Source organism: Astyanax mexicanus, chromosome 16 (genome assembly GCF_023375975.1).
Source record: "Astyanax mexicanus isolate ESR-SI-001 chromosome 16, AstMex3_surface, whole genome shotgun sequence".
Lineage (NCBI taxonomy): Eukaryota > Metazoa > Chordata > Actinopteri > Characiformes > Acestrorhamphidae > Astyanax > Astyanax mexicanus.
Window position 1 is genome coordinate 22,455,643 of NC_064423.1, and position 12,953 is coordinate 22,468,595.

The 12,953-nt window shown below is 38.7% G+C and overlaps 1 protein-coding gene across 2 annotated transcripts; it reads right to left on the reverse strand.

Annotated features, from left to right (window-relative positions):
* Positions 1-6,764: 6,764 nt before the first annotated feature.
* On the reverse strand, positions 6,765-9,274 carry org (oogenesis-related gene). 2 transcript variants are annotated; one of them, XM_007233253.4, is made up of 7 exons: positions 9,131-9,274; positions 8,913-8,996; positions 7,665-7,890; positions 7,426-7,580; positions 7,049-7,153; positions 6,931-6,973; positions 6,765-6,854 (listed from the first exon to the last, which is right to left on the reverse strand). In XM_007233253.4, the coding sequence occupies exons 1-6, from the start codon at positions 9,179-9,181 to the stop codon at positions 6,953-6,955; spliced, it is 642 nt and encodes a 213-aa protein (XP_007233315.1). In that variant the 5' UTR covers positions 9,182-9,274; the 3' UTR covers positions 6,765-6,854; positions 6,931-6,952. The 2 variants fall into 2 exon arrangements, with proteins under 2 accessions (XP_007233315.1, XP_007233316.1); XM_007233254.4 differs by having other exon boundaries at positions 8,913-8,993; positions 9,131-9,269.
* Positions 9,275-12,953: the final 3,679 nt, after the last annotated feature.

Below are 12,953 nucleotides of genomic sequence, written 5' to 3' on the forward strand. Positions count from 1 at the left end.
TATCTGCGGCATCTGGCTAAAATTGGCTGTGTCTAAAGACAAGCATCAGGAAAGCCATTTGGAGTCATTGGGCCTTGCAACAGGACAATGATCCTAAGCATACCTCTAGGTCCATCAAGTCCTGGAAGATTGTAGAGTGATTATCACAGTGTGCCTGACTTGAATCCAACAGAAAATCTTTGGTAAGAGTTGTAGAAGGCAGATGCAGCACACAAACCCAAGAATTAGAGGCCACTGTCCATGAGGAAAGCTTTCATGGGATATTGCAGAAGTCATGATACTACTAGACATATTACTAGCTGTCAGTGAAGACAGAATGCATGGGCTTGGGAGTAAATTGTACATTTTGACACATATAACCAATAACGAAGTAATCAAAAAAGTATATGGTCTCAAAACTACACAAAAGAAAAAAAACAATGACTTTTCTTTCTTTTCTCTCAGGAAGCTGTTTAATCTTCAGGACAAAGCAAGATGACTTTTACAGTTTATTCCTTCACAGGAGAAAGAGAGAGGAGCCTGCACTTTAAAAAAAAAAGGATGAAATAATCTCACGCTCAACACCATTCAGGTCATCGTGCCCTGATGAGGTGGGACACCTGCGGTCGTTCCTGCACGGTAACAGAGGGCCTGTGCCAAAATGTACAGAGAGATTTAGTGGCCTGAGCCAAGTGACAGGCAGTGTTTTATACACCTCTCCTACACCTCTCTCTGCACTCTTTCCTGAGGTTAGGTCGAGGACAAGAGTGCTACACTAGAGACACTCTCTCTGTACCTCTGTTTTACCTCATCTCTTTCATACCTCCTTTCGTGTATGGTAAAAAATGAGCTTGAAAACATCCTTGTGGAAATCTATGCTATTGACGGCATCACCCACTCTGCTCCCCATCTCCTTCCAAAGATCAAAAGGAGCAGACCATTCAAAATTCATCTTTTAATATGTTATTCATACTCTTGAAAACAGCTTGGCACTCCATAGCTGCACCAGTTTCTCTATTCCACAGTATCTTGTCTGGGTACAGCCACATATCAGCCACATACAAAGTGCTGCAGTCAAGAATCATGTCCAAATACTTATGGACTGCTGGAATCAGCTGTCATGACATAATCCAGAGTTTATATAGGGCCTAAAATGGATTTCTTTATGACAGAAATGAATGGGATTACCATGCCCATTGATTCTCTTGATAATACAGCTGACCCAAGTATTACCTGTACCTGTTATTCAAACTGCAGCACTGTGGAGAATTCTTAAAAATAGTTTAGTCCAGTGAGAAGCTAATTCAGAGAAGAGCATGAAACATGGCATCATATCTGAAACTATATAGACTGGATTACAATATATTACACACCATAAAACAGTAAATTAAAAAATGTCAAAACCAAACTAAATAAACTAGTATCAAATCTCTCATGATATAAATTGTTACTAAAATAAAGTAATTTTACTGTAGTATTATTCAGCATTACAACCTACCAAAACTCCACCATTTATGCTACCACAAAAAGATCAAATCAGATGTGGATCAGCAGTAATTGAACATCAAGAAACTAGGATTTAATGGGTACTGATCACATAGAAGTGCCAAATGAAAAAAAAAGAATTTAGTCAGGCATTAGTAGATTAGATTTTGGTTATGTTGTTGTATAACTCATTACATTTAAGAATAGGCTAAATTAAATGATCACCCCAGGAAATGTAAGAAAGTATTTGTTACTCTCTCTGAATAACTATAACTTCACCATGTGGATCATAACCTTGCAATACTGCATCATATTGGGCAAACCCGAACAACACCTCTGCAGTGAGAGCCGGAGGCACGCTAAATGCATGTCACTGCTACATCAGCTCGGTATGCATAACCTGCTGTGTCTTTTAAGGCCTAGTCAACATTAAAAAGTGTGTGAGAGGAAAATGGGTGCTGCTGCTGTGTTGGCATGCTATTTTCAGGCCCAATAAAAAACAGACTTCTCCTTCCACTCAACTGTCTTCTCTTCAAAAAGCCAGACAGACTGAAATTCCCAGCAGAGCACAGATCCAATCCACGCTTTGAGGCACTTCCCCCCTTCCTACACTCGCTTCCTTCTTCCAAAGCCTCCAAAAGAAACCTCATTTTAATCCATTCTCTTTTCGATCTTCTGCCACCCAAGGTCAAAACCGAGTCCTGGGCAAACACCTAAAGCTAAATCCACTCCTCAGTAACAGAACAAAAACAGCTCTGCCCATGAGCTGGAACATCATGACACCTTTATTAGGGAACACTGAGATCCTGTGAGACCCAAATAGACATATAACTGACCTGCATCAAAGTGACCGCGTTTTCAAGAGGGTATTCAAGTGCTAACAGCTAAGACCTGCAATGCCCAGCGTGGGTGGATGGGTCCTTATAAGCCTCATGGGACCACCACTCATATCCTATTCAGTCTGTACCATGCATGCAGTGATTCAGAGCACAGTGCAGGATGTTCTTGCTCATTATGAAGGTGAGTGAATGGCCTGAGAACACATGGGTAGGAGTAAATTCACATAATGGTATGTGGGAGGAAATTACTGTAGGCTTTTTCACGTTTTAGTGTACCTGGAAAAGAAAAACTAGGCATATAAAATAAAGCAGCCAAGCTTGCAGAAAAACGCTGCCTAATTCAAAGTTAAGCACAAGATTATGGTCATAATTTCTGTTCCTGTAAGTTAGTTAAGTGATTAAAAGGTGCATTTATCCACAAAAAGCATAAAGTTAACAAAAAAAATACTGCTTGCAGTTTGCTAGAATGGCAAATCCAAAAGCTTTGTGGTGGTGAACTGTTTATCTGTTCAGCAACTCCTGCACAAATAAACTAACATAACAAATGTACTAGTATTGTGTCCCAGGACGTTTGCCATGACCCATGAAAGCTAAAGAATGCTGTCCTGACCTGTGAAATGTGTGTTTTTAGCCTCTTCAATAATACCCACTGCCCTGTTTACAGTGGGAGGTAATAAAGCCTCGTATGGCATATTCCCAGTCTGAACATGACAAAAATACAGTCATAAAATGGTATTCATTTCCTTTTTAATGGCTTTTAAAAAGCCTGGATATTGTTCATTTTAAAAGTAGCCTAATAAAAAGGTAGAAAATAAGTCTTACCTTAAAAAAATTGTGATACACCAGTTTACTGTTAAAATGCTCACCTAAGTAAGTAATTTAAGAATTTAAGGTGGAATTGAAAAATAGCAGCATTTAAGGTGGGATATCAAATTCATGTGAGTTATTTATGTAAGGAAAAGCGTGTTTAAAGTGCATATTTAAGAAAGCTAAGTAGATAGCGCTACTTACAGGTAACGCTGTAGCTCGAGCAGCGTGAATAACTTAACACAAACCACCTGACTAATAATAATAAGCCAGGCAGGTAAAGGCAGTGTTGCCAACTCCTCAGTAAGGAAAGTAGCTATTGGCTGTCCTAAAAGTAGCTAGAAGTCGCTAAATTACGCCATCGCCTAATTTGCATAATACATGTTTTTTAAACTGTGAAGGATTAGGGTTGTGGGAGAGAAAAAAGTGAGTAAAAAACACCATAAATATGTTAGAAATGTTACAAATGGACAACTTCTGTTGCTTTTTAAATAGGTCACTATTTAAAGAGGTCACTTTTTTTTACAGTAACTTCATTTTTACGTGAATTACATAAATTCGTTTTTTACCATGTTCTTAAATGTTATTATAAGAGCAGCATTAAGCCAGAACTGTTATTCTACGTTTTTTTTTTGTAGTTTGTTTGTTTTATTCTATTTTTATTTTTTACGTTTTCTTAAGTTTTCTTTATTTTTAAACCTATGATAGACAAATTGTTCAATGGTTCAATAGATATTTAGCTTTTTGTAAAGAGGCAGACACTTGTGGAGGTGAGTGACAGGCTACGTGGTGAATGAGGTGAGAGAATGACTGAGACTGTGTGAGTTAAATTAAGGGATTTCTGTTCGTGTCACACTGAAGATACATTAATATTTATACTTCTGCTCTGTAAATACAGAGCGGGGTCAGTCAGCGGCGGCTATGGGCACGCGCGATTCATTTGTATTGTGTTGGTGGAGCGGTGTGTGTGTGCTCTGACAGTCAGACTGCACTGTGAGTGGTGTGGGGCGGGGCTCACGGCAATATTCTTCCAGGTATAGATACTGCATAGTTTTTTGTAGTATTTAATATTATATTTAAGGGTGTATTTAAATTATTTTAAAGGGTTCAAAACAAGCTATTGACGCTGTTGAAGTCTCAATCGGGGGTCTGACCCCCCCCAATACCCCCGTAATTCGCACCCTGATGAAGACCCTTGACCAATGAGAATCCTAGATGGAGAACATTGAGGAGGAGCTTAACTTATAAAGGCAGGAGCAAATATGGCAATAGAACAAAGGAGTATTATGGCATTCTTGTTATGTGCATGTAGTGTCAGTTTTTTTTTTTTGCAGAGATGTTTGGCTACTTTAGTTCAGATATTTTACTGTTTATTTTACTATTTATAAACTTTAGAACTCATTTATGGATGTTTTACATTTAAATATTTAACCTTAAAACCTTTGTTTTAAGAGATTATATTTTATGTTGTGTGTATCATTTGGGTGATTTTTCGGTACCTGATTTTAAATTTTTCTTAACTTGAATATTGAATAATATTTTTAAGTTTAGTACAAATTGATTCACTGTTTGGTGTTGCTTTCTTTTGTGTCTCGTTTTGTCTTTTTTTAATATCTGGCACTAATAAAAGCTTTCCTGTTTATAATTTGTGTTTTTTTCCCCCCCACTTTGTTCACTGGCCAAGCATAGAATGATGTGTGAAAGTTTTAAAAGACTCTAACCAATCTAAATCATAGGCCGTGCATCGGTTCGTGAATTGGTTTCGTAAATTGGTTTGTGAATTGTCAGAGTAGGTCTTTGAACATACTTTTTCTATTGCAGGCTTCATTTACATATTTTTTTTCTTATCCAAAATGTTAAATAGTAAATTATAATAGTATCCATGCCTAGGAGAATCTTGTAAAATCTTAAAACACCCCTAAAGTGGACCATACCATTCCTCTAGCCTGCTAAGCTTATTTATTGGTCTTTTGACTTGATTCTTCAGGAAGGTTGCATGTGCACAATCCACAGCACTGTGTAATTAGTAAAATTGCTGTATTTATGCAGTATTTTTACAATTACAGAACTCCATCTAGTGTAAATTGCATCAAACTGATTTAAGCTGTCAATTACCAAAATACATTTTTGTATATTTGCTAAATGTAGTAAGCTAAAATGTGATTTAGGAATTTGGACAGATGATTACAATCTGTATCAGCCTGTATTTTCTGTGGTTGTCAGACAGTACTGAATGGTGTTACTGGTGAGTTTTGCATTTCAACAATTGAGCAGTCCTGCGCAATGTGTTGGAGAACTGCTCCAACTCTGATGGAAGTACACTATGCTAACTGCTATTTATGGATCAGAACAAATTTGTATTAGGTAGGCAGTGTTTCTCAATCTTGGTCCTGGTGCCCCTACCCTGCGCATTTAGTGCTTACCCTGCTTCCAACACACCTGATCCAATTAATCAGTGCATTTACAAGACCTCTCATAATGGCAGGGTGCATGTTGAACCAGGGACCTTGTAAGTGTTAGTATGCTATTAGGCAATACCTTAAAATGTACTGGGTACGGGAGAACCAGTATTAAGTTTTACCCAACCATTCCACACTGCTGAATATCTGCTGCTTTTACCATACATGCTGCTCTTAAATTGTGGGTGCTAGGAAGGGTTTTTCAGATATTGCTATGAAGGAATCATTCAGGACCATGATAGTGAAGGTGCAAAGGACAAAAAGAAAGTACCAACTTAATTCTTGAAACATGGGACAGCCTGCTAAGCCTACTAAATATTCACCTATTCAAACCCTCAGACTTCAATTAGCAGTTTAAGTGACCTCAAGTCATAGCTGTGGATTGCCTGAGAACACACCCACCGCAACTGTTAGAGCACACCAAGCCCAGCATGAAATAACCTAGTAAGATTTCCACCTCTGACATCCTTTTAGCAAGCTGACCAATACTAAATCATTCCCAACAAGAGTAAATAAATTACTGCACCCACACCTTACTATACAATAGAAAAATTGCAAGCTGTTCAACTTGGATACAATTCAAGGTTTGTGCTAGGCTCAGCATCTGGTGAGTTTTCAGCTTTGAGCTGGATAGTTTTATTGGGTATGAATTTAAACTTGTCAGAAATTGCTGAAATAAGCAAGGGCTCTGACAAATACCATTAAAGTTTAACCCATGAAATGGCTTCATATGTGTTTCATAAGCTGACTGATACTTAAGCTGCCACTGCCAAAGTAGGTGTTATTGCAACTCTTGTACAACTTCATGGAGTTTGTGCATCACCTATGCAACACACAAATATGGTGTATGGCAGCCCTCTGGAGTACGCAGTAAGAAGTACCTTACAGTCTAAAAGCTAAGGTGATTTAGACAATCATCCATGTAATTTCAAATATTAATCATTGAAGGAGTTCATTTTAAAAAGGCATGCAAATAACTTTAGCCTGGTTAGCAAGATCAGTTTAGCTACACTTTCTCCACGACATCCATGTAATAAAGCACACCACTGCAAATGCAAGTACATTTTTTTTTTAATGGAACATCCCTATAAAACCCCCCATTAATGAACTATGTACACAGAACACACATTTAGGAGGAGTGAGTGCCACCTGCTGGTGAACTTCTGCATGAGCCAGTTTCAATAAGTGAGGCAGCTTTATAATAAAGTTTTATTTGAGAACAGCAACAATACATTGAAAATTACATATACAAAAAGAATCCGGCAAGTCAGGTCTCCAGCAACACCTAGGAAAAGAACAGAACCTATTAGAGAACGTCTTAAAAGCCAAAATAAACCTCAACTGTATTGGCAAATACGCACCAGACATGCCATCCTGCCATCACTACGCCTCAGGAGAAACTCCCTGCCATTAGAGAACATTAGAAAGATGAGATTCAAAAAGCATAAGCTTCCAAGTTAGTGAAGAGAGCAGCCTTACCATTTCCAAATCTTTGATCACAACAACCCCCTTCTCCACTTCAATATCACTTTCCGTGTCGTTGTGTGATCTGTACTCCTCACTGTCTGTATCAACAGTGGTGGGCTACAGGAACAAAGGCAGACAAAAATCAACCAAAAACTAAAGATTACAAGGCAAACAACTATAACAAATGTACATAAAATTCAACACTTGAGTTCTGTACCAAATGCATTTCCAAAACATTCTGCCAACATTTTTTGCAATTCATAGACAATAAATAAGATTAGATTATTAATCTAACAAATTTGAGCAAAACACCACCTAATCTAAATTTACAGTGGTGATTCATAATTATCAAAGTTTCAAGTTTAAAAGAAATAAGCACATAAGCATACTTCATAGTTTGGATCGCCAGCAGGATCCTCATCAGTCATCTCCTGGTTGAGGGCCTCCACCCAAGACTGCTGCTCTGGCTCATCATCCTCATCCATGTCATCCTGCTTTCTCTTATTGCCTTTCCCACATGGTTTAGTGGGGGAGCAGCGAACCTCTATTAGAGAAAACAATATCAAGTTAACTTTGCAAACAGAAGACAAGCAAAACTGCTTAACCAGGAAGCTGAACAAAAACTGACCTGGAGACACAGTGCAGCCAATGCTGGTGCAGACAGGATAGCCCAGTATTCCTTGGACCCGGCGGGGCAGGATCGCCAGCAGCAAGCGTGAAGCCCACCTGAGCCGTTTCCGGCCTGTCCTGCACTGCCGGGCGGCTGGAGAATTTCCTGCCTCTGCATCAGAAATCAGGACTTTTCTGCGAGAGGAGAACCCAAACAGCCACCACAAGCCACGGACACCACGTACCTTGAAGAAACAATGTTAGAGACCTGTTAAATAACTAAACAGGACATATTTTATATCCATATATTCTAATTAAATTGGTATTAAAATCAACACCAAGTTTCCTAGTCAGATTCAATAACTAAATAAGAAACTTTTGCTTGGTTTAGAACAAGTGTCTTAACCTGGATCCTGCTATTTTTTGACACTCTTAATTAAACTTTGCTACTTTTCAATAATGGGTTGTTAATAAGCTCATGAAAGGATCAGGTGTTTTGGGAGAAGGGAAACACCAGAAAAAGCACAGAAGTGGGCCTCTAGTGAAGGAAGTTGAGAACCACTGGTCTAGAGAGTTTAACATACCAGCCACTTTCAGCAATTCCCAACCCAAAAGAAACATAATTAGCTAGATAAGGCCTTAATACATTTAAGCAAGGAAGAGTTACTCTGAATTGAAGAGAGATAAACAACTACCTGGGCAAAACAGACATTTGATAAATCACATTGCTGCTTTTTTTAAGCCTAAAACTCAAGCTAACAGAACAGAAGTGTCGACTAGACAGTGAGGGCAAGAATGAACAGCCAGCCATGTTATTTTTGTCAAGCTGTTCAAGTTGCTCCGTTTGTTCTGTCTGTTTTAAAAAAGGACAGTACATGAAAAAAGAAGTATTTTAGCAAAGCTAATACTTCAGTGAATAATGTTACATTAAGTGCCACTGATGGCAATTCTCTTGAATGTGGCAAGAGAATAGCATGAATCAATTATGTCCTTTTAAAGAAAACAATGTGGAAAAAACCCTTTCACCTACTTGTGTGTACGGAGTTATTGAAGCATTGGTCATAACATGACTGGCTAAAAATGCTGTTTACTGTTGTGTGAAATACCATTAAACAATAAATTGCTCAAGTCCATACAGCTTTACTGGTTCGCCTGAGTACATAATGAAAAGATGAACTATTGAATCAAACTAGACAAGTCAGTTCAGCCTATAGCCAGAACACAGTGGTTGTAAGTTAGGTCCACCAACCGCTACCCAACAACTCACCACAATGCTGACTGGCCAAAACTGTGAAACTCGACAGAAGACGGATGAAATAATACCGCTGCTCTTCGAAACAACTTGCCGCTGCTGGTAGAAAAACAAACAAGCCTCAGTTTAGGCCCAACAAGCTGCACAAACACTTAAATACACACTATATACATTAGCATATGAACAAAATGAACAGAGACTGGAACAGAGGTTTTAGAGTTGAACAAACTTACCTGTTGACCCTCAGCACGTTCAGGCTCGATGTTGATGCTCTCGGAGGTCATGATGTTTAAGATTATGGTGGACTCTCTACCTCCAAACACTCACACAGGTACCGCTCCAGCTCCCTCATGTAACCTTACATCGCTGGAATTCACCCAATCACAAACAGAGGTGCTTTATCAAGTAGTCACAACCAATCACAACCACTTACCTACCGCGTCAGGTTCTCAGCCAATCAGAGCCAGCGCACTCAGTTTTCAGGAAAATAACTAGTGTTGTGATTAAACACGTTCAGTGAACAAAAAGTTTATAAACGTTAATGAACGTAAATGTGAGCGTCGTTTACTCTCCAGTCACTGAAGGCGCAGTCAAGCCACTCAGAAAATGACTGCAAGCCGCTGGGAAGACCTTGTAAGTCCAAAATAAATGTGAGTGAATGAAGCTAAATGACTAAACACACAAATTTAAAAATAGTAACTTCCCTTTTTGCCAGGATATTATTTTAATTGTGGAAAGTAAACAGATGTATTTTCTAAAAAAAAAAAAAGCAAAGAAAACATATAGTTTAATATATAATTCTATATATTTCAGTTTTTCAGTAAAGGTATAAGCATTACTGCTATTTTAAGATGACTGGTTGGTGAGATGTCAGAATTACAGCCAGAACACTTGGTGTAAAAGGATTCTAACTGAAGTTTAAATGCCTTTAAAATGGTCTGCAGTACTGGAACATTTAATATTGCTCTGAGTTGAGTACAGTTGAGTTTCATTATAAAAATCAGCCTGGTATATAATAATATATTTATTTTGGGAGTAGCAGTAATTTTGGCTGGTGATGCATGGGTAGAATTTTTTTTTTTTTGAAAACTTAATAATTTTCAATGAACTATAAGTGTGAACTACTTAATTTAAACTAGTATGAACTTAAATTTAAACTAGTTCATTTTAAATGTGAACTGGCACAACAAATGAAAATAACTACCAGTAAGAACATCTGAAGCTGGAGTTACACTAGATGACTTTTAGACCGATTTTAACTGATTTTAAGCTGTGGCAGGTCTGTGCAAGTTGACTCTAGTCTGCAGAATCTGGTGCAGTCAGAGCTGACAGAGTGAAAGTCCTGTAGTTTATGATGGGCTGAGACTCGATATTCGACATGTTTTAGGGTGGAATCTAGTATAAACTCTTCACTTTAGTGTAACCCGAAAGCAGCCAGTGAAAATGAATATTAAACACTACCGTTTCTTTATTTTATTAAAATGTTCTGTACCAGTCTGATTAGAATCTGCTCCACCTTTAAAGTTGTGCAGTGTATCCAAGGCATCCTGAACTGACACAGCTGTGCCATATTAAAACAACAAAAAAATCTATAAATATTAAAAATTACTAATTATTTTGGCATTACCCACACCATGCTTAAACAAAAGCAGTATCAGCTGTGGCTTAAAAGTTAGAGAAGTAGAATATGGACTGGAAGGCTCCTGGTTTGATACCCTGGACTGTCAGGAATAAATAAAAGTAGGGGTGGAGTAGTGAAGAACAGTATGTCTAAATGTTTGTGGACATACCTTTACCCCTTGATTTAAGAAGAAACAATAAATGAAAATGTGTTGCACTATTTTGGTCTATATATTGTAAATAAAATAGGGGAAATTATATTAAATAGGCATAAGTAATAATATTAAGAAGAAGAAGAAGAAAAAAACAGCAAAAAACACTATTATAATAACTTAATGCGAAAACAGCAGTGTATTGTTTTTTTTTTCTTTATTTCTTTGTTTGTTTTTCCTAATGGACCAGCTTGTGCATGTAAAGGAAACCTGTGTGAATCATCATGTTTTAATGAGGATGTTTAATTAAAGCAGTTCCTGAACTCTTTGATCCGGCACAAGAGCCACATTCGGTCTGGGCTTCCGGTGAGGCGTGCGCCCACCAGCTCATCACACGTGCGTAAGCAGGAGAGTGGAGGGTCGGAGAAGCGGGTATAAAACACTGAGGGTCTTCTGTGGCCCCTCATAATCTCTCTTTAGCTCCTGGTCATCATTGACACATTGGCTAAACATGAACAAGCCTCTCCTACGAACCATCAGCAGCGGCTGCTCTCCGCTTAGCAATTCCTTCGACAGTGCACGCCGGCACAGTGCGGCAGGTCTGCGTGCGCTTGCATGGACCTCCTCTGGTGCATTTTCATGCTCTGTGGGCTCTGAGGGCCGATCAAGCCGGGACAGCCTGCGGGGCATCGTGGTGACTCCAGACAGCATTCCTCAGTTTACCATTCCCAGGCTAGCAGTGGAGGACCCCTACAGGTGCAAAGATAAAATTAGCACTGAAGACCTCACTGGATCACCCCATCCTCATTCACCATCCTGTTCACTTTCTTCGTCCACCTCCTCTTCTTCTTCACCCTTCAGCTTGTCTCCAGCACCTGAGCGCAAGGCCCACCGATGCGTCTCGGATCCTGAAACCATCAAGCGATTATCTCTACGGCGGGAGAGTTCCATCCCTTGTCCCATGATGGAGGGCGAGCACTGCCATGATCCCACCACCAGGGCGGCACTCTCTCTGCCCCATCTGCCTAAAGTCACCACTCCATATGGCTTCATCACCCTCAGCCACAGTCCTCAGATGGCCAACGAGGAGGAGCTCTTGGTCCAGTCAGGACATCGCCGCTGGTTCAGGGACGAGGAGAACGCGTCCTCAAGGAACCCAAACCTGGAGACCAGGAGGAATTCCACAGTTAAGACCCTCCCTATCCATGTATATGCAAATGACCCCAAGAAGCAGTCCACAGCCAAGAGCAACAGCAACTGGGAGATCAGTGGACAATCTGGGTCATCTTTTACTAGAGCCTCCCAGGCAGCAACCAGCAGACCCAAACGCAGCCTCTGGGGGGTCCTGCGAAAACATCTTACCACCCAGAGGGACGGCAAGGGGGACAACAAGTCTTCTTAAATATACTAAGAAAAAAAGAACTGTATTGAACTACAAGTATATAAGGACGTTGGGTCGAACCTTGTTCGTGTATTGCTGTCTTGCTATTAAAAATACATTGTTTGATTAAAACTTCCTGTGCAGTCTGAATATTTTATTCAAATACTGAATATTGTATTTAAAAAATCAATTGTTATAAAATTGCTTTTTGACTTTTCTTCATCATTGGGGCAAAAAGTAATACAATAAAAAATTCAGTTAATTGCTGTCCTCAATTCAGTTGTGGGGAGTTGGTTTAAGAGACTCAATCATTTATGTTTGTGTTAATTATGTAAATTAGAGAATGAGTCTGCATTATAAAATGTTTAAGGTCTAGGTCTTATAAGTGTTTCTTTAACTGACTAAACAACAGTGCCAGTAGTAATTGAGTCTGGCCATAGGTAGTCAGGATTTATTTTTTTAAATAGTGTGAATAAACTTGTGAACTGAAGCTGGGATGTGCAATAAGAAGACTTAAATTATATTGTACAAAATGTGCAATATTTTTCTATTTTTTATATATTTTTTCATTACACATATATATTACATATCTGCTTGTTGTCTTACTTCTACTTGTTTTCATGTTATAATCCGCACACCTAAGCCTGGAGAAACGTATTCTCGTTCAACTGTGCAGTTTTTGTTTTGTAGTCTGAATGACAATAAAGTTTACTTTGACCTTAATGATAATAAAGCTGTGGTATTACTAGTGTTAGTTCAAGTACTGTTATGTAACATTTTTACCTTGAACAGATTCATATATTTTGTTGCAGTATGGCCAAGTTAACTGTCTGCCTTTGACTAAAGAAAAACAAAAGTAACAAAAACAATTAGGTAATTTCATTATTTTTTTCCCCAGTCATT

Coding starts and splice junctions, on each gene's coding strand:
- org (XM_007233253.4), bottom strand. CDS start 9,181: ATGACCTCCGAGAGCATCAACATCGAGCCTGAACGTGCTGAGGGTCAA. Junction 8,997..9,130: donor AACGTGCTGAGGGTCAACAG/GTAAGTTTGTTC, acceptor TTTTTCTACCAG/CAGCGGCAAGTTGTTTCGAA. Junction 7,154..7,425: donor CTGGCGATCCAAACTATGAA/GTATGCTTATGT, acceptor TTGTTCCTGTAG/CCCACCACTGTTGATACAGA.